Below are 22,647 nucleotides of genomic sequence, written 5' to 3'. Positions count from 1 at the left end.
TCTCCAAGGCAAGGCTGCTTGTCTGTAAAATATTTGTAAGAATCTTTCTCATTTTTACTCTGATAATAACACCAAAAGTAGAAGTACCTATATAAAGAAATCTCATTAAAAAGTACACTTCTCCAAAGAGGACATACAGGTGGCTAACAGATACATCAAAAGATGTTGAATGTCACTAATCATCAGAGAAATGCACATTAAAACCACAGTGAGATATCACCTCATACCAATCAGAGTGGCCATCATCAGTAAATCCACAAACAAGTGCTGGTGAGGATGTGAAGGGAGGGAAATGCTTTTGCACTGTTGGTGGGAATGCAGACTGGTGCGGTCACTGTGGAGAACAGTATGGAGTTATCTTAAAAAATTAAAAATGCAGCTGCCTTATGACCTACAGATTCCAATTCTGGGAATTTACCCGAAGAAACCCAAAACACTAATTTGAAAGAATATTAGCAACCCTAAGTTCATTGCAGCACTATTTACAATAACCAAGATTTGGAAGCAGCTCAAGTGCCCATCAGCAGATGAGTGGATAAAACAACTATTTACACAATGGTATAAATACTATTTGAACTTTAAAAGAAAAAGAAACTTCTACCCTTTGAGACAGGATGGATGGACCTGGAGGACATTGTGTTAAGTGAAATAAGCCAGTCAGACAAAGACAAATGCCATATGATTTCACTCATATGAACGAACTGAACTAACAAGGAAAATAGACACAGACTCATAGATGGAGAGCAGGCTGACAGCTCTGGGGAGGAGGCATTTAGGAGGTGGAGGAGTCAATTAGAATAAGTACTAATGGACAAGAACAACAGTGCGGTAACTGAGGTGGGTAGAGGGGGATGGGGAGTGTTGGGAGAAGGTATAAGGGGGATAAATGGTAATGAAAAAATACAATAAAAATAAATTTTAAAATTATTTGAAAATTTACCTACATTTTTGTGCAGCAGCATAACCAAGAAATGTTTTACAGAATAATATGAATATGGATTAACCCACATTACAATAATATGGACAATTTTTTAACAGTCCTTAGAGTTTACAAGATATTTTTCCCATAAATTATCTCATTTAATTCTGATAGTGGCTTTATAGAAGTATAATAAAATCCACTATTTTTGGATATCACTCAATTATGCTTACATATAAAATTTCAAAAATACCTAAATGTAGGAGCAGGAAGAATTATTCTTTTATCATCTGAATCTACGTGTCTCTGTGAGTGATAATTGATCCATAGAGTTATTTTTAAGACATTAACTCTGGAGTTAAGTGCAATCCTATTGCAGCATGTACAGAACTTGACCATGGCACACCTGTTATTAAATGTGGCACTGCCTGCATGCTTGCAGTGGTTCATCATTTTTAGTATAAGTTACCGTCAGTTTGGTTAACGGTATGGTCATTAAAGAGAGAAATAATTCAACATGGTGAATTGAAAGTTTGCAGCTATTCCCTTCAAAGCTTCTTCAGCAAAAATATCTTAAAAAGACATATTGGTGTTTAGCCCTTCTACTTACAACTTGTGTATGAAATAAAATCAGTGGTTACCTACACATTTTATGCAGTTTGTATTCCTAAAAATATTATGAATTAAATTGCTGATAGAGTGAAAATTGGTAAAATCACATTAGAAACCATATTGGTATTATCTACAATACTAAATATAAAATCATTCAGCCATTTCACTCCTAGGTCTCCCCAGAACAAATTCAATATACTTATGAACTGAGACATGTACAAGCACACTCGCTGATTCTGTAATTTCTAGCAAACACACAAATACCATTAACAATAGAAAGGGAAGCAGGTAGGATTCAGGGAATCCTAAGCACCCTAAAATAGAATGCAAAATTTGGTAGTTGGCATACATATACATTTTTCTAGAGAAAAACCTAAATGATGGATTTCAATGTGGGGTCTACCACAGGAAAAGTTTAATTTTGGCTATATCTGCTATGGTGATTTCTCTATATCTGCCAAATAAAACTTAAGTAATGATGTATTAAAATGAGCTATTTTATGTTTTCTTAAACTAGGGACTGTAGATTTGTATATACTTGAATGTGACCTCCCTCATTTACTTAATTTCAGTTTGTTGCACAGCGTGTACTTTGTAAGTAAAATAATACCTTTTTGGATTACACATAATCACATATTGTGGGAAAAAAGAAAATACAAGTATGTGTAATATAATAAGTCATAATACTGAATAATTAAAAAAAGAAAGTTCAACCATGTGGGACTACTATTTTCTTCTTCCCTTTAATTCATGGTGTATATTGTACATTTCTGATCTAATATTTTCACCAGCATTATAACAAAGTAAATCACACATAATATAAAGTTTACATTTGTATTGTCTAGATATTAAACTTTACTAATATTTAAAACACAAGAGTTACTTTTTATTTAGATGCAAAAATATATTTGCTATAAAAAAGTGATAATACTAATGTTATCCTGTCCTCTCTACATATAGCTGTTGCTCCTCATCTTAAAAAGCATAACATAACAAACTTCCAAACACTAACATATGTTTTAGAGGAACAGTAAAAAAATACAATGCACTATGGTACCTTATGGTGCACTATGGAACAGTGAAAATGAATTCATTGCAGCCGGTTGGAACAACCTTGTGAATGAGGCCACGCACAACAGAGCACATGTTGATTTTTTTTTTTGCTGTATGGCTTAAAACTAGGAGAGGATAAATAGTAATACTTAAGAATGCGTATTTAAGTAATGACACTAATAAACCATACAAAGTGCGAGACTGTGACTGCCGTTGTGAGCAGGAGACTGTTACCTGGTGAGGCTGGAGGTGATGCTGTGGATGAGTCACAGGCAGGCTTTTGGAGAATGGGTGGTGATTTTGCATTTGACCTTGGTTGCCATTACTCAGCTTGCCCCTTAACAATAATTCAATTTATTGTTTTGTGCATTTTCTTGTGTGTATGCCTTCTTTCAAATAAATATTTTAAAATGATGTGAATTGTCATCCCTGAAAAATAAAAATTTCACTTGTACAGATAAAAATATATGTGTGTCTTCAAAAAAGGAACAAAAGCAAGTGTATGCCTTTCATCTGAATGTAACATTAAAAGGCATATATAAAACAATGTAAGAGTCAAGGAAATCTAATTCTAAATAGGCAAGCAGTTGCAGATTTTAAGAATAAAAGATGAACAGATGGCCATTAAACCCCAACCACTTAAAGTTTTGAGAAAAATTACTATGTGAAATAAAGAAAAAAAGTATTACAAAGCAAGATTTTAGGACTAGAGTCTGTACCAAAGCAACAATGCTAATACTTGTAAAATATTATAAGCATTTTGAGATTCGGGACCATGTATCACCCTATATATATGTGTTGCCCTCAGCAGACTGGAGGCACCTGGAAAACAAGTGTAAAATGAAGATTAAAAGTGAGTATGAATCTTTCATAGTGGTAGTAAAGTGTACTGGTGGATAGTATAGATTCTTAAGAAAAATTATCTAGGTTTCAATCTCATTTTACCACCAGTGTGACTCTGGGAAAGTTTTTCAAATTTTCGATGTCTCAATTCCATCACTTGTAAAACAGCTATGATAACACTAACTAGCTTACAGGGTGTGATGTAGAGGGTGTCGTGTTAGATATAAAACACTTAGAATGATGTCTGGCACATATTAAGTAACCTGCAAGTGGGTGGAATGTGATCATTGCCGTCATCACTTATCACCCCGAAGTGCTGTTTGTCCAAACGGGTACGATTGAAGCTTCCATAAAAGAAAACTCTAAAGATTATGAAGCAATTTGCAGAATGCAAGCAATGGTTTTTAGTTTGAACAAAAGCCTGAGGAAGACTCATTTTTCAATAATGATTTTCACTGTAGGTAATTTTCCTTGGGGTCTGCTCAAAATTTTTAAAAAAATGAAAAGCATGACCATATGCTGAAAATTAAAGTGCTTATATAAAATGCAAGACAGAAAATATGGAGAAATCACATTCTAGTTGACAATTCAAAAAGGGATTCCTAGATAAAACACAGATGCCCAGGTAAATTTGAATTTCAAATAAACTATTTTTGTGTTAGAGCTAAATATTGCATAGACATCTTGTATTTTTATTTGCTATATATGGCCACCCTAACTGTTAGAAAGTTTGTGTGCATTTCTAGCTAAGCTAAATGTTTAAAGATACATGGCTATGGTCATCATGATGTGTGGTCTGAGGGCTCAACATAAATTGTTTTTTGTGTCGCTTTGAGTTATTTTTCCCAAAGGGCTACAAGTAATGAAATTTGAAAGTATGTGAATGAGCCTTCTTCTAAAAAATAGATCTCTTCCATTTTATGCCCCCTTTCATACTTCCTGAATTCTCTATTAACTTCCCAGGACCCAAGGACTAAAGTTCACACTTCTTAACTTGACACATAAGGCCATAAAAATTTGGTTCCAGACTACCTAGTAATCACCATCCCCACTAGTTCTACATACATAATCCTTGTGAGTACCCAGACGTTTAAAAATGCTCAGTTTTCTCTGAAAACATTGTATTATCTTATGTTCCCACTGTAACATGTCTAAAAAAACTGCAGCTAATTCTCTAAGCACCACCCATATTTTACCCTCTATAAGTCGTCTTCCACATCTCCTCTAGGCCAGCCCCTGCCTCTCCTATTATCACAACACATTTTGTACATAGTGGTGTGTAGGGCATAATTCACTATATTTTATTACAATTATATCTCTCCTGAGTAGAACTGTAGAAAATGAAATATCTTGGAACAGAAACTATCTCTATTTACTGACCCATTCAATCATATATTTTGGACCCTAATTCATACAAGTTGCTTATCAAAATGTCAGTGAGTGAGTGAGTGAAGGCAACCATACAAACCACAGCTATGCTTCCTGTGTAAATGGCAATCCCATCCCACAGCACCAGTTACAGGTCTGATGACTCATTGTACAAAAAGTTTAAAATAGTTCATCATTAATATTGACCACGAAAACTGACAGATGTGCGAGTGATAGAATAGAGTGGTTAATTTTGGATAAAATCTTATGACTATGCAAAAATATACAAAAGATAACATATGATAGTATAAGTAGGAAACCAGAAGAATATGTGACTTACTCTCAGGTCTATAGAAACATGAGACATATATTAATTCAGAAAATAACTTTATAGAGTAAATTATTTATAACTCCAGATAACTCAAAAGCATTTTCTCCAGTCCTTCTCTAAGACTAAACCTCCTCTTGCCTACTAGACTTATTTCGTTATCAATACCTGGACTTCCTCTGAGAAGCTCTGCATTCATTCTCTTATTAGAGCTTTTTATTTTTATTTTGCATTGTAACTCTTTACTTACTTGTCCATTTACTATTAGAGCCTTGATAAAAGTTAAGGGACCATGACCTATTAATCTTTGTGTTCTTAGCACTTAGCATAGAAACTAAGGATGGACGGACAGACGGATGGATGTATGGATGGATGGATAGTTTTCATACACAGAGGTTCTACTTAGTCTTCCTCAATGGTAGCTACACATCTAATCACCCAGACTACTATATAAATGATATTACTGACTTCATTCCTTCCAAGTCCATTTAACTCAGAATCTCTGGCGTGGGTCCTTTGCATTGTTGTTGTTATATGCCATTTAATCAGCTTCTGGCTATAAATGGGTGATGTCCACAGTTTCCTGTCTTCAAATCCCTGCTCAGCTCCTGCCAATAGCTTCTTTTTTTAGAGTCAGTGTATCTCATATTCAGTCTTCCCGTTTTCCTGCTGCCCTCTCATTTTTCCCAGCACTAGTGCCTTCTCATGATATGTCTGGAAGTAGGACAGCTTTAGTTTTATCATTTTTACCTCTAGTAATGATTCAGGCTTAATTTTCTTTAGGATCCATTTATTCATCTTTCTGGTGGTTCGGGTTATTCATAGAGCTGTACTTTAACACTGTATTTCAAGTTATTTTTTTCTATCTGTAAGTGGTATGACTTTAAAATTCTAACCTTTAAAAGGAGCATTATTTAACTTCATTTTCCTTAATAGAAGCCTTTTAGAACTAGCCTGATATACCTGCCTCAATCAAAGGACTCACTATAATTTTACAGTTAATGATTCTCTAAGTCACTAATATTTCCAGTTTTTTCTCCCCAATGAACAAATACTTATTGCAGTTACTATATGGCCTGCTCTTGAGGTAAGGTCCTTTGAGATAGTTTGCTCCTTGGTGAAAATTTTCACCAGAGATATTTTGGGAGGCTTCTACTATACATTTTTTGTATGGCTTTTACTTATAGAGTTTTAAGGCCTTAAGTATTTGAGTTAAAGCACCATACTGATTACCTCCTTCCCAACCCTTCTTCTATCTCCCCTGGTTTTGGCTTCATAAGTATCTTCTAATAGCTATCTTGTGTTACTGACCACATATCTGATTAAGGCAAGTAAAGCCTTTTAGAAATAATTTTATATAGAAATATCCTAGAGAATTGAGCTACATTGAGATCTTAAGACAAATGTTAAGATACTAGGACAGAGATGGCCAAAGAATCTGAGCTCTGTTAGAAAGCTGTGATAGGTAAACACCTCTTGGATTTGTTTTTTAATGTTATTGTTAAATGGAGGTTTTCAATAAATTATTATAAAACATTTGTGTGTGATATGTTCTGATTGAAGAATGCTGATTTTAATTTGCTACTTCAAAATGAATTATTAATTGTATAAGGATATCAGATCAAAAGAGAGTTCAAGCATACAAGCTTAAAAATATACCGAACTAGTCCCAGAAATGGCTGGGAACTCCTCTAGGTAATTCTGTTTATGATATAAGTAAATTCTGTAGCTAAGTGGGAAAACAGAATTTCTAGGAACTCATCATAACTTGTACAATTGTTATTTGGGATAAATTAAAGAACCATAGACTTAAATAAGAATAAAAATAAAAGGTCAAGTTTTAAAAGGCAGCCACTCACAGGAGGTCTCGACAATATTTGATAGCTAACGGGGAGCCCAGGGAAGATGTGTTGTTAAGGATCAAATACAGCAGGCTCTTGAAAATAGGCTCTTGCTGGCTAATTAACAGTCAATAACAATACTGCAAGGAGAAAAGACGGCCCAAGGGAAAGGAGTAAGGAAGTCGAGAAATTATTTCTTTGCAAAGGAAATAGAAGGCTTAAGCATAGTGTCCTTTTAACGTATAAAGATGAAGCTGCTGAGCCTGATAATCAATTGTTCCTGCTTAATTCTCCTAGGGCCTGGATATACTGGGGGATGAAAAGCAAATAGGTTTATGATTGAATTAAGTTGTCTTTGTCTCCACCAAAGAGGAGGTTAGATGGATTTCTGTTCCAAGAAAGATTGTATATACCGGTCTAAATTATTGTCAGTATTCAAAATATTCTAAACCAATATCTGTATAAGATTCTGATTTCAATTTATTTGGCTCAATACCCAGAAGCTGGATTTCTGGATCACATGGTAGGGCTATATTTAATTTTGGGGTGGGGGGATGTTCAGGCTGTTTTATATAGCATACACAATATATGTAAACAAATAATCGTCCATCAGTAGATCAACAAGTAAAAAAGATGTGGCACACACATATACACACACAAGAATATTATTCACCCATAAGAAGAAAGGAAATCCTGCCATTTGTGACAGCTTCGAGAGATCTGGAGGGCATTATGCTGAGTGAATTTACAGAGAAAGATAAAGAGTGATCTCATACATAGAATCTAAAAAAGACAACCTCAGAGAAATAGAGTAGAGTAATGTTTGCCATAAAGGAGTAGGGAATGAGGAAATATTGGTCAAAGTGTAGAAACTTCCAGTTATAAAAGTAACAAGTTTGGGGACCTAATGCCCAGTATGGTGATTATAGCTAATATACTGTGTCATAGAGTTGAATATTTCTAAGAAAGTAGATCTTAAATATCCTCACCACACAAAAGAAATGGTAATTACCCGACCAATTATTTGTTAGCAAAAACTCCAGAAAAAGAGAGTATACTATAAAGACACCTTTACAGATGTGCATCAGATGGGCTAAGGGAAACACAGTGGTACTGATAAAAAGTCTAACTTATCAGTAAAGCCACGTAGCTTGTTTACGACAGAGCGAATGATATGGCAGTACGCCTGGAGTACCTCTTTGGCTCAAAGAAATGCATGCCAATGTGACCATCTGTCTACTCTTTTCTTCCTCTCTGGCATTTCTTTACCATATTTTATTTTTCCTCCTCTACTCTTCCTAACCACCCCCCACAAAAGATGTTTCTTGAGTTTACATCTGGAAATGCAGATTCAGCTCTTGACACTATGTCTTAGACAAGACAGTGGACAGCAAATATTTATGGGTCAAAAGTGAGGAATCAAGACTCAACTGAGTGTCTCGATTATAAAATCCAGTTTTCAATAGGGTTTTTTTTAAACAGTTCTCATTAGGCAATCATAGAAGCAAAAACCTCAGAAGTAATAGCTATTATTATTATATTTTGAAGAAACTAAAAATATAACCAAATGTATATATTGCTAGTTTATTTGGGGACTGCTGTGCCAAATTCTTCTTAGTCATAAAAAATAATCTAGCATAGTCTAATATATTTGCACTAGATGTGAACTTTTTTCTTAAAATGATAATGCATTGATCTGTGCAAAAGAGAAGTGTATGTGATTTATTACGAAGACGTTTTTCTTTCATTACATTACATTCGTGAACATTTATATCTAGTCTTTAATTAAACATGATTTATTCAAATGGAGATCTGTTTCCACTTAGATTGCTTGCAGTGTTAATCACAGTGCAAATAGCCTTCACTGCTGGAAGAATTTCCACATCATACTAATATACAACTGCTTCTGTGTGACTTGCGTCTGTTCTCTGAGCCTACATGTTACTAGATATGTACATATGTAGAAATGTTTTACTCATTTTGCTACTAGATTACAGAACATAACTCAATATAGCATTTATGTTTTTATGAATTTGGATTTAAGATAGCTTTCGAAGGTGAAAAAAATTGAAAAGTGCCCAAACAATAAAGGGCTGTCTTCATCACAAATTGAGTATGGCTATAAAGCATTTTCACTTCAGCAATGCAATTATAGTTTATCTTACCTCACATTAATGCCTGGGTAAAGTTGTAGCTGTTTTTTGTTTATTTGTTTGTTTTCTTTTTTTAGAATCAGATGTTATTAATTATAATTTCCTTTGTTGATCATTACAGATCTTTCCTGCAGAATAAGCAGAAGCTGATTAGTATTGCCTTCATAGACTTAATTGTTCTTGTGCCATGCACTATGAAAACTTCCTCCTATTAACATTTCGAAGTAGCAAGATTTGGTTTTGATTTTACTCATGAAGTAGTTCAATCTTAAAACAAGAAAATGCTTAGAGCCTCTCACCTGAGAATTAAAATATATGTTGTGCCTATGAACATCAAGTCTTGTACAGATCTCCATCCAACATCGAGTCTTGTGAAGGTCTCCATCCTGCCTTCCTTGACTCATTTCTTAGCCCATCCCTCATTATTGTTTCACCAGGTCATTCTAAAGCTCAGGGTACAGAGAATGCCTCCCATCCAGTTCCAGACCTGCAGTGCTAAAACATAAAAGCAATTTCCCTCAAGTGTCACTGAAGTATCCTTATAATCTGCTCCCTATTCACATCCTCAAATGTGGGCTCCAGTACTTCTCTTCCCGCTCTCTTCTCAGACAAACAGGGCTATTCCTATACCCACCTGAACACACCATCATACCATGAGCTCTCCTCTTCAAATCTGTGCCTCATTTTGGTTCCTGCTTGGAGATCCACCACTATCTTCATCCTGACTATATTAATCCCAATTAAACCTTTCCTTCAATTCCAAGATCGTATTGTATTTCTTTTATGTGATCTTCAGACATCAATACTCAGTTTCTCTTTTATCACTATATCAAAGAATAACTTTTTATGTCTAACATAAAATTAGGCAGTTCACTTTCTAAGACCTCAAGACTTACCAGCCATTGACATGTTCTCTTTGAAAACAAACCTTAGTAAATATGATAAAGAGAAACACTGAGCTTGCAAAAAATAAATAGTACAGTGACTTTTGTGCCTCTTTCAAAATTTAATGAAAATATTTTGTGTTAGTGCAATATAGACTAACTGAAACTTTGTTATGACTAAAAACAGCTAAATATTATATAAGAAAGTTAGCTACTCCTTCCTTTCTTTTTTTTCTTTATTTCTGGAGAGTTTTAGTGTTAAATATTTGGAAGTCTATTGTATTTTATAATACACAGCTATTTTTAGAGACTATCAAATTCTGGTTTTATTCTATTATCTGATGTTATAACATACTGAAATTGTTTCCATTCTTTCTGAACGCAGTCATAAATTGTTTTTACTCTCAAACTGTGACAGTCAACCAGAAAGCAAAAAGGATCTCTTTTTCAGAGAAAGTCATCACCTGCCTAAGGAAATTTAGACCAAAACTTGTACAGTAAACTTAGAACCAGAGATAGACATCTTTGCTTCCAGGAAGAGATACTGTTTAAAAGAAACATTTTTAGTATTTTGCCCTTGTTTTTTTTTCTTGAGGCGTAACTTAATTGTCATATATATTACTATAAGTACTATGAAAACCCAGGACTTCAGAAATACCTTTTGATACATTGTAGTATATCAGAAGGCACATTACATATCTGAAATTATATATATATATAATTTTTTAATTTTTTAAATCTTTTTTTAAATATCAGGAAAGATTTATTGGGTATAGCATTCACCAGAAATGTGAGTCATATGCAGAGATACAAAGACCAATGCGAGGCAGGCATTGGATTTGGAAAGCTCACAGTCTGACTAGATGAAAGGTGAAAGGCATGTGAATAGACAATTCCTAAGTAATGGCATTCAGGTCTGTAAGAAGGTTGAAAAAATAATAGAGTTGGGGAAGCAAGGCCGAGTGGGGGTTTATTGGAGTAGACGACAGGAAGAGAAAGCAATGGCGTGTGTCCTCCGACCACTTCACCAGCTTCCACGGAGCCCTGTATGGTGCTGTGCTGAGAGGGAATGATTTGCAAATATTAGTGATGAACATCTGACTGAATTTGTTATTATTTCTTTTTTATTTAAAATCACACTCATTATCTCCAAAATTAGAAGAGAAATTTGTAAAATTTGCTGAACGTTTTATATTGCCAATGATTTTGCATCAGGTGTAATAACAGTATATCAAGGATAAGTTGCTTTAGTCATTCTAACTTTAGAAACCCTTGAATGAGATTAGGAAGTGATCATCATTTACATTTATTATACTTTGCATGTAATGAGTTTTAGCTTTTAACTCTAATTTGTTTCTCATCGCATTCATCAAAGAAGAACTATTTAGAAACTAAAACATCTCTGTCAGTTAGGATTTTAATGAATTAAGATGAAATGAGACAGCGTTAATTGGCAGTTGTTGCTGCAGGGAGGTTTCTAGATCTTGTAAGTGATGCCAATTCATCCTTCTATCAGGGTTAATTTGTCTGATTTAGTTCTAAGGACACACTGACTATTTCTCTGCACTATTCATATTTATTTTCTGATTGGAGACTGGTTCAGTTATGTGGGTCTTTCATTTGGATTCTCAGTTCCATTGGTACTTGATTTAATTGGATTGTTAATAAATTTAAGAAGCATTTGTATTATTGACTCAAGATTAACACACACAAAATGTAAGTGCATTACTTAGACTTTGTGTTATTTGTAATGCCCCAAGCCTTCCATAACTAATCCTTTTCTCACTGTACTTCACTTCCTATGTTCTTTCTTCTTCCCACAGACATAAATGAATGTGAAGCTGAGCCATGCAAAAATGGTGGAATATGTACAGATCATGTCGCTAACTATTCCTGTGAGTGCCCAGGTGAATTCATGGGGAGAAATTGTCAATACAGTAAGTATTCATATATATTTATAGATCATTTCACTTGCATAGTGACAACTGTTATGGAATCTGAGCTGATATCAATATGTTTACTTCAAGCATTCATAATTTATTGAAACCACACATTTAATATTTATTTCTTTCTTATTAATGTAAGTATATGCTCCAGGATAAGTCTCAGTGTGTGATGGGCACAGGAGTGGTCACCTCGTGGTCTGGAAGTGGGGCAGCAGTTCCTCAGACCCCAAGCACATCTTTCTCAGGAGTTCCACTTTGGGCTTTGAATATGAGTGTGACCTAAATTTTCACCAGAGTGATTGCTCTGCTTTAGACACAAATTCAGTGCACCAGAGCCAGAGAGCTTTTATCACAAGTATAAGGTAGGGCAAAAGAGCGTTCATGTGGAGTTGGCCAACACAATAGAAATTTCACACACAATTTTCCTTCTTGAAGACTAAGACAGTCTTGAGATTATGGAGCAAATGCTAGAATAGTAACTTACCTGAAGTGTTTACAGAGAGGCATAAAAGACCATTTTTCCTCCAAAATAAAGAAAGAAAATACTAGGGAAAGATAGAAACAGGGTTACAGAACATGAGATGAGAGCAGAATTAGGCACAAATATAAACTGATGAGAACAGTACTGATGTAGCTCAATAACTGGTAAGCACTTATATGCACTTCATTGTGGTACTGCTTTGATGTATAGCACAGTGTTAGAGCATCACGACTTTATAGAAATTCAGAAGGCAAAAGCAAATTAGAATTCAGATGCAGGAACTGAGACACACAAGCTGTATGGTTTGCCCAAGCTCTTACTGTTAGTGACAGAAGGAGCACTAGATAGAAAGAATCTAGAATTAGGTCTTGTGATTCCAAGTTCAGACTGTTTCCCTCTAAACTGAGATGTCTCTTCATACAGAGTCAAACAAATCAACACCAAAGCACATTACACCTCCTCTCTCATACACACCCACTCCCACACACACACACACACACGCACACACACACACACCCTCATATGCACTCCTTCCTCTTCAGCCAGAGTAACATTTTCATTTCTCACTTTGCTCCTCTCCCATCCTTTTGATGATGGTAATTTATAAAACAAAAAAGGAAAATTATTTAAGGGTTTTTTTGGATTATGTATATAAATGAAATGATGATCTAGGGATGCTCATTACCTCAGTTCTGAAAAACTTTTTTTAATAACATTTCTAAGTATCAAAGAAATACCTTGGGTAAGAGAAATTTTTCTAAGCTAAAGAATAATTGTAGAAGGACATAGAGCATTCACTCATAACAGGGCACATAGAAACACCTACCAGGAGTGCCAGGTCTAAGCTGACCAAAGTTAGGATCTTCAGAGTTTATATCACATAGGTTATAATCAATGTGCTGCCTCTCACTCTTTAGTAAGATTATTTATTTGCTGGGCTTTGAATTTTGTCCCACAGTCACACCATTAAGTCAGCTTATCCCTGCCATAATGGTGGAGAAGCCATTTGTTTTGGCAGATACTTCAGGAGGGTGAGGGAAGGAAGAATGATAGAGACTAACTACTGGGAGCGCCAGGTGACGCCCATACTGAAATGCCATTATCGTTGTGTTCAAATCCAACTGTCTTCAGCCTAGTCTCAGGCTCCTGCACTCATACCAGCTTCACTTGTCCCACTTCTTTTTTGTTTCTACTGATGGTCTAATTAAGTTCTGGAACATTTTAAGATGAAATCATTCTCAACACACCTCCAAAGTAATAAATAAGAGCAGATTTTGTAAAGGACTACAAGGGACTTGAACACTAAAATATTTGTACCAAAATACTATTATATACAGCACAATAAATGGGGGGAAATAAATACAGTAATCATGAAAGCAAATATCACTTATCCTTAATTTATGATCTCTCTAAGTTCAATAATATTAAATACAACAGATAAAAACAGGAAGAATATGAACAGAACCTTAACACAAAGGAAGTAATTTAATGTTGAATATGTTTCATATTATGGTTGTGTCTTCATTATTATTCCAAATATTTTGATTTTTATTTAAAAAGGCTTAAAGTACCCTGGCTGCTGTAGCTTACGGGACAGCTCAGGAACCAGACAATTGCAGTTCAATTCCCAGTCAGGGCACATGCCTGGGTTGCAGGCCAGTTCCCAGCAGGGGACGCACAAAAGGCAACCATACATTGATGTTTCTCTCCCTCTCTCCTTCCTTTCCCCTCTAAAGATAAATAAAAATATATTTAAAAAATTTTTTAAAAAATAAAATAAAAAGGCTTAAAGTAAAATGATACTTTAAAGTATCATAAAGTGCCTTTATGATCTGGAAATTATCATTATATTTTAAATGACTGTTTAATGAAAGCACTGGATATGTGATGACAAGCCAGACTGACCGTGCCTCTCCCTGTATGCTTCTTCCTCTCACCTTGTGTCTCTAGCCCCTCTCATGCCACAAGTGTGAACTGGAAGATGAATGGCACAAACAAATGACAATATAGATAAAAAGATGAAGTGCTAAAAAGGAGCAGAGGTTAGCTGGAAAACTTTATAAAGCATATAGAAAAGAAAAGGGAGAGAAGAAAAAGGAGTAAGAGCTATTAAGCCAGGGCTCCCCGCTAACCATGAGGCTCCCAGGAAACTCCAGTGGACACACGCATGCACACACACCCACAATCACTCCAGAAGGAATTTGTCTTACAGGGAAAAAATTGTACAGCAAAGGAGGCAACAAACAGTTTTTGACAGACATGAAAGTTCCCACTAGACAATTCTACCTAACAGACGTCCTTCCATCCTTTTGCCTGTGCTCCTACCCAGTTAATTCTCAACTCAGCTGCCAAAGGGAACCTGTGAAAAGTCAAAGTACACCACCTTGCAGCTCAGAAACTTCTACTGGCTCCTGATCTCAGACAGTCAAAATTACAGTCCTGCTCTCTGAAGCCTGCAAGACCTCCCTCTATGTCCACTCTACTCACTCCCCTCTCACCTCATCACCTGGGACTCTGACTTTCTCATGCACTGCTCCTGCCACTAGCTGGTCCTGGCACACACCTGGCACATTCTTGTCCTAGAGCATTTCCTTTTCTGCCTCTGTTTTCCTATAGTGTTTGTTCTGAACAGCCCACGCTTTCTTCAGGTCCTTGCATAGAGACATCGTATCGGTGTGGCTTCCCCTGACCTACCCACCTCCCTACCACAATGCTTCTAAACACGCACTCACCCCCTGCGCTGCTATAGTTTTTCTCTTTGACATTAATCACAAACATATAATTTTTACTTTTAAATATTGTTTATTGACTAGTTCTCCAATGAAGTATATATTGCTCAAGGGAGAGAGTTTACTGTTCTAATCACAACTGCCTAAATAGAACTGGAAAATACTAAGTGTTCAATAAATATTGCTAAATGAATGAATGAATGAAGGTAGCACTCTGAGATCTTCAGGTGTATGGATGATATCTGATTTCTCAGTGTCTTCAAATATTATCAGGTTATTTTTTGCCCAACTTTCTGTGTTTCAGCAGTATTATAAAGCTGTATTTTCTAGGGTAATAAGATGTACTATGATATATTACTTGGTACTCACTAAATGATATTGCAAGTTGAATTGCTTTCCTTTGCCTTGATAAAACCTTTTATAACTCTATTTTGCAGTGAGGGTTTGCAGGTGGATTTATAATAAGACAATTAAACAGGGACCCTATTTCTCTTTTTATGCCATTTTGACATGCAGGCATCTCGATAACTGATCTTAGATCACTTATTTATCTCTCATCCATATCAATTAATTAATCAACAAATATGAGAATGCAAGATGGTTATATTGAGATACTGCTTTAATAAATATATAAAAATATGTGTGAATTATTTAGTGTATCATGTGTCTTTAATTAGTAGAACATACTCTTGTTTCTCTTCAGATCATATAAATCTTTCATCTTTTAAAAAAATTACTATAGCTAGTAAGCACTTTTACTTTATAAGGAATAAATTTATATCTAACTGTCTCTATCATAACATGATGCCCAATTATGTGGTAATAATATTATGCAAATCACTTATTAAACATTTTCAATAATGTAAGTATATCAAATGTTAATAAGAAATGTCATAATACTTGGCAAAAATGTACCTATAATTTTTACATTAATTATTTACTAAATATGTTTGTAGGTGGGTGAAGGCAATAATCTCATTTAAAAATTTTCAGTTTAGATCTCTAGATAAGGTTCATATAACCTCTCATTGACTTTGGCAGATCTCAGTTATTTTTGGTTTTATTTTTTATTAATTTAGTATGGGAGATTTAATTAAGTTTAATTATGTTTCATTTTGATTGAAGTTACTTTTGATTGATATCTGTAAATCATTTGTCTTCATAGTATTTATTATAGTATTACAGCAATTCTTCTAATTAACACTCTAATTTAGATTTTCTGATTGCTGTTAAATGACATACACTTCAGTGTTTAGACAAACATTTCCATACACAGCTTGACAGAAAAATGGTGATGAGCTGGAATGGAAACCTATTCTTATAAAAACAGATATGCTTTGCCATGTACATTTAACAGAACATGATGTTTAAACTAAAGTGTGTACAGTGGAAATTGATAGCCTTTTCGTTAACTAATCTAAAAATAACGAGGACTGTGTTCATCCATTGGGCTATGGGGCCCACAGTAGCCATCTACAGTTCCCTCCTGACTGCTAAAATGTGACGTGATTAAATTTCAGAAATAGTACTCAAATTCATTTCCATTGCTGAGAGTATTTATGGAAATTGAGACAGTTACCAAGGGAGCGCTCACAGTGCATCATCCCCGAATCATTATGCTGCAAAGTATTAAGACTTGAATGATTTCAGAGGGCATTAGTTAAACGTGAAAACTAAAATCTTTACCTAAGGATAGATTGATGTTTCTAAATGTCAAAATTATCCAATTATTTCCAAACAATTCAATGAAAGAATATAGATAATTCTTTAACACTTTTCTTTCAGCATTATATCTATAAATTTATAGGGGCAAATGGCAATCATATATGTGTATATTTTGAAAACTATAAATATTTTCCTATATTCATTTCTTGAGCAGTAATAGTTCTTTAAGCTTTCATTACAAATGAGCTAACATTTGCAAATATACAAACATGTATAATATATGCTATGTAAATGTACATGTGCATTTTTCTTTTGATATTAGTGTGCATTGCCAAGTTCATTTGTGTACGTTCAGGCTCAGTGAAAATTGCTGAAACATTTTAGAGTTAAATAAATTTGTGATATATATTTTTCTTCTCAATACTTTGTAATTGTTGCTTTTGTAAAGACAAATTTGTGAGTAATGGCAGATACTCAACTGTTTTGACACCAACTGTCGCAGGATTATCCGGATGTTAATTTAGACCTTTAAGTTGCCCCATGCCAAGCACTGTCCTAAGTATGTTAAATGTTAATTCATGTAATCCTCTTAACACTCTTGTACTAGGTTCTATTTAGCACCGGTTCTATTTTACAGAAAGAACTGTGCTACCAAGTACTTAAATAATTTGCCTAACTTCACATGGCTAGTATACTGCAGAGCCTGTCCTTCACCGAAAGCATTACAGCTCCTGGTGATCCTGACCCTCGCAGGGTGAAAGGGACTCTCTATTACACCGTACACTTTAAGAACACTTACACTTGAGAGTACGAGAAAGAATGCAGGCTTTGCGTACAAATAGAACTGGAGTTTAAATGCTGGGTTTTTAAACTGTGTTTTATAGGTATATAACTTCAGGAAATACTTTAGTATTAATATATTTTTTAATAAAGAAATATTATTAAACCAACCAAAACCATTATGGAAAATAGGAATTGCCTTGGATTTTGAAAAACATGACATCATAAACATACTTTTGAACTACAAAAACCTAGTATTTTTATACCTAGGTTTCATGTTTGTAATTATTGTAAGCTGTCACTGTTATTTGATGAAGCATTTTGTGAATGGTGAACAGAAACTCACTGTGGAATGAATAATTCCTGTATTTTCTTACTCTATATAGTTGCTCAAAAAGGAACTACCCTATATAGTTCCATACTATAAAACACTGAATTTCTACCCTTCTACATCCAGGTAAGACATAGACCCCCAAAAAATATAAAAAGATCCTGATATAAAATACCTCTTAAGAGGTATTTATAAGGAAATCAAAATGAGAATTACTGCACACATACATTTAATATGAACACTGAATGACTCTTGTGTGAATGTGTTCAATTCCATAATCAAGTAAAATAGTCACAAATATGTATTGGGTTTTTTCTTTACACAACTATGTAAGGGATTTGAAGAACATTTAGAAAGGAATTCATTCACCTAATGATATCATAGTAGCCACCCTCTACAGCTGGAGCAACATTGGTAATTAAAACATAGTCAGTTTCTATTCTTGTGGAGTGTACAAATGCGTGGGCGAGAAAACCAAGAATTACTTAATGCTAATTATAAAACATGAAATGTGAGGTTAATGAAAAGAAGAAGGAGCCACGGAGGAGCACCTCCTCTGTTCGGGGGACTGGAGAAGTGACATTCCTGCCCAGACCAGGAGAGTATACAGCAAGCACCAAATCAGAACAAGGAGAGTGGCGCGGATGAGGATTTTACAAGAAGGACATATGCTCAAGGATAAACAGACCCCGGAGGCTTTCCCCACCCGCTCTCCCCCCAGGGCATGCTGACTCACTCTCCCTCTAACTAGACTTGCTCAAAATCCCCTCCCTCTTCCATCTCTCAAGGGACATCCATCTCTTTCCTTCTCTCTCCCCTGAACTCCAAGGCTCCTTCTTTTTCTGTAACATGTCCTGAGCCCATTCTTCTATGAATCACTTCTACCTCTGTGACTTTCTAAACAAACTTTCCCTTATAACTTGGAAACAAAAAGGATAGACAACCTCTTTGTCCATAAGTCTCTTAATATTTAAAGGATGAGTTCAACTGCTGTGTAATTATCATGTGATGAGGATTTAGGATAATCACTTACCCTACAGGTCTTGCCAATATGAGATTCAGACCAGTGGCTGGCAAGGAATATTTACATATTAAAAACCCATTTCTAAACTATCTTGTTCTGCAAACACAGTGACTTCTAAAATATTAAAATAGACTCTAACTTCTATAAAGGTATCCAGAAATCAAAGAGAAATGAAGAAATAATCATTAACTCTAATCCTATTTTTGTTCCAGATAAAAAATATCCACTCCATTTTAGAAATTTGAAATAGCATGCTTTCACAATGACAGTGTCTTTGAAAGCATTGCCTAATATAAATTTAAGATTAGTTTTCTTAACTACATAAAATAGGAATTAATCCAGAGCACCAATAGGACAGGAGAAGGACATTTTAGCTCAGGCTGTCTCCTTTTGTGAACATAATAAAAATTAAAAAATAGAATATGAATTAATGAGAGTTTGATATTCAGGATTAATTGTATAATGTTATATCCAAAATTTAGCATTTTAATGCCTGCCCATAAATATATACAAATATAAATGGAAATAACAATAATCATAAGTAGCTGAATATTGATAATTATTATAACTTAATTGATAATATGTTTTTTAAATAAACAGAATACTGTGCAACTGTATCAGTGCCCCTCAGGAGAGAAAATGATTACAACATTACTGCACAATGAGGTTTTTGCAACAGTAAATGCAGAAAATTGACTGAATGACAAAACCAAGTTGGGTTTTCTGTTTCGGACATGGATGTTCCATCTTCAGTCAGATGCCCCTGGGTGTGTTTTTCCAGAGGTTGCCCGGTGCTTTTGTATGGACATATCACACTTTAAAAGTTCACCTGCTCTACCTTCAAGTGATAACCTATGAAAGGAAAAACAAAACATATCAGAAAAATGTTCAAAAAGACCCCCTCAGGACTTGCTAAATATGTCTAACAAATTAAATCAGATTCTCATTACCTGACAGTTTTGTACTTGATTGCAAATAATTACGGAAATGTCCAGTAAGACCTTCTTGATTTTCAAATTAATTCATTCCAATTATGTGCTAAACTGGAAATGTTTAGGTACTCAAATGTATTCTCATTTATTCTCCAGGTTAAAACTCACTCTACTATTTTCTATTTTAAAGACTCAGAAAGATAACATGTGCAGAGGTTCTGAGAGTTTGGGAACAGTATAAAATGATTTGACCTCACCCTCATAAAATTTAGAATCATGGTGTATTATTGAAAAAATATAATAATTTTCTCTGGCAAAAAAAATATTTTTTAATCATCACCCCATCCCTTAATGTTAAAAAAAGAAAAACAAAAATTTATCCATAAAAAAACTACTAAAAAGTAGTCATCCCCTGACTTTATAGGGAAACATGGTTAAAATATAACCTCTGGGTCAGTAATCATGCTCTGCACGTGTTTTTGTAGCATTTTGGGTGCTTAGGTGACGTTTTGGGTCTGAATATCATGTAAGATTGAAATACTTATTTCATAATGAGGAAATCATAGACACAAACCACAGCAATTTCTGCTTTTGTTCCATCCACTTAATAGCAGAGACAAATGCTTTTCTCAAATTTGAGAAAGAACACAGATGGTTTCTGATCTTTTACTAAGCATGCACAATTTTTTATGATTCCCTGAAAACCCAAGGGCTTTAAACTGTTGCAATAAAATCTCACTGGTCACCAGGGAGATGGCTGGGCAGTGACACCACCTGCCATGCCCCTTGCTGCAGTTTTCGGTCAAAGCTGCAGACTTAGCAGAAGTGACAGCTTCCAGCTGCATGCAGGACAGACCACCATGTACACGTTTTGCATTCCATCTTCGAGCAGTCTTCTTCCACCAGAGGATGGGGTCACCGCAGAGTGTTTCCTGTACAGGCGTATTGAATTGTGGGTGCATTGGGCATCTTAGTATGGCAGTACAGCTAGTTATTAAAGTGCAGGTGATAGCTGAGGGAAGCACTGATAATAGAGATTTAGTTTTAGGGATCAGATGAGAATGGCGAAATGGTAATATGGAATAGTAGTAGAAAGGGAGAGAGTAAAAAGTTTAAAGAACCTAAGATTGCTAAAGACAAAATTTAAGGCAGAGAAAGAAATTTTATCTGCAGGCAAACAAAAGAATAAAAGATTCATCAGAGAAATGGAGAGTAAAGACTTAAAGCAAGGGAATAAAATATTTCCAAAACAGAAACTGGTCAAGGAAATGGATACCTAAAGAAGACTCTTTAAAATTTGGAGTCTCAACCCCTTGGGCCTCCAGTGGGTGGTAGGAGCAAAAGCCAGGTTACAGCTGTGCAGGCTCAGCAGGTGCTGAGTGAGAAATAATAGCCTCAGTCCACTCCTCCCTGGTTATGGTGCACTCTGCATTGAGCATATCTGAAATCCCGAAGAGCCATTAGAGTGGCCGAAGACCTAAAAATAAATTTCATAATAGTTACCTTAATGGCTTTATCTGGTCAATAATACACATTCTTTTTAGAGCTCCAAAGGGAATGGACACATAAAGTATCCAACTTAAAACTAAATTGAACTTGAGGAATATGATTCTATAAAAAGAAGTACAACCAGAGCAAAGTCAATAAATTCAATACAAAAATTCAAGGAAAACAGGAGCAGGGACCGAAAATAAACTATTCTGACAAGAAAAAATGGACAGAACTATAGTTATATAAGGAAGCCTATAAATACTGAGCACTATTATCTTTCTACAAAACATCCAGACATTGTAACTGCAGCCCTTAGCTCCGAGAAATCCAAGGATATTTGTGGTGATTCGTTCAGAGTAAGATTCACTTTATATTTTCTCTGGTACACTCTCTCTGGCAGACACACAGTTTTAACCATCTTTAAAACAACTGTTTGCTATGTAAGTATCACTTCATATCCACTCAGCAGTAACTTAATAATGCCATTTTCTTTCCCATTAGAATTATCCATGAATTCTATCATTATTAATAGTGTTCATTTTAACAGAAGATGAGCACTTTCCAACAAGGATTAGCATAACAACTTTCTCGGTCTCACCCTTCAAAAAGGTGAAAGATTTATATCATCTGAAGAGAAACCAGAGTATCAGTCCCACCCTTTAAATGCTTAATGCAAAGTTTTAACCTGGAGCACAGGATCCTCAAAGGATAGGGGGACAGAATTCAGGGAGTCTGTGTCCTTTGATGAAAACAATCATATGTTTATCTTTACTAATGGCTACCTAAAAATTTGAATTTCTATCAATTAAAAATGTAGGCACCAATGAATCATAGTATCAGCAGTAGCAATGACTATCATTAGTGGAATCCACAGACATCTTACACCACATTATACTTGTCACACAGTTCTAAAAATGAAATTTATATTGTTTACTAATGTGAAACTACAGTGACTTGTCACTACCTCTATTATTTAATATGTAATAATTGACAGGGGCATATATTACTATCTCACACATTTTAAAATATTTTGATAATTATCTTGTGCTTCTGTGAGCTTCACCTGACTAATAAGGGACTCACAGTAGAGAAAAGGCTCAGAACCCTGAATTAATAGTTTACTGGTTTCAAAAGATTTTTTTTCTGTATACTCTGGATAATGCTTTTGGAAATTAAAACTATAAATGAGCCATTTTCATTCAATGTCCATTCCTGGTCTTTCTGTTGGATATTGTTCTCTAGTTCCATGTATAAAAAATGTAAGTAA

General features: G+C 34.9%; 1 protein-coding gene across 2 annotated transcripts in view; it reads left to right on the top strand.

The window, feature by feature from the left end:
• Positions 1–22,647, top strand: part of EDIL3 (EGF like repeats and discoidin domains 3) — a 390,073-nt gene that overhangs the window by 218,152 nt on the left and 149,274 nt on the right. For both annotated transcript variants that reach the window (XM_037142971.2, XM_037142972.2), the window contains one exon: positions 11,825–11,938. In XM_037142971.2, the coding sequence (XP_036998866.1) occupies positions 11,825–11,938 (114 nt within the window). The remainder of the gene's footprint in view (positions 1–11,824; positions 11,939–22,647) is intronic.

The sequence above is a fragment of the Artibeus jamaicensis genome, unplaced genomic scaffold, assembly GCF_021234435.1.
Source record: "Artibeus jamaicensis isolate MK-2021 breed Jamaican fruit bat unplaced genomic scaffold, CSHL_Jam_final contig_373, whole genome shotgun sequence".
In the NCBI taxonomy this organism is placed as follows: Eukaryota; Metazoa; Chordata; class Mammalia; order Chiroptera; family Phyllostomidae; genus Artibeus; species Artibeus jamaicensis.
This window is presented reverse-complemented; position numbering and strand designations above follow the sequence as displayed.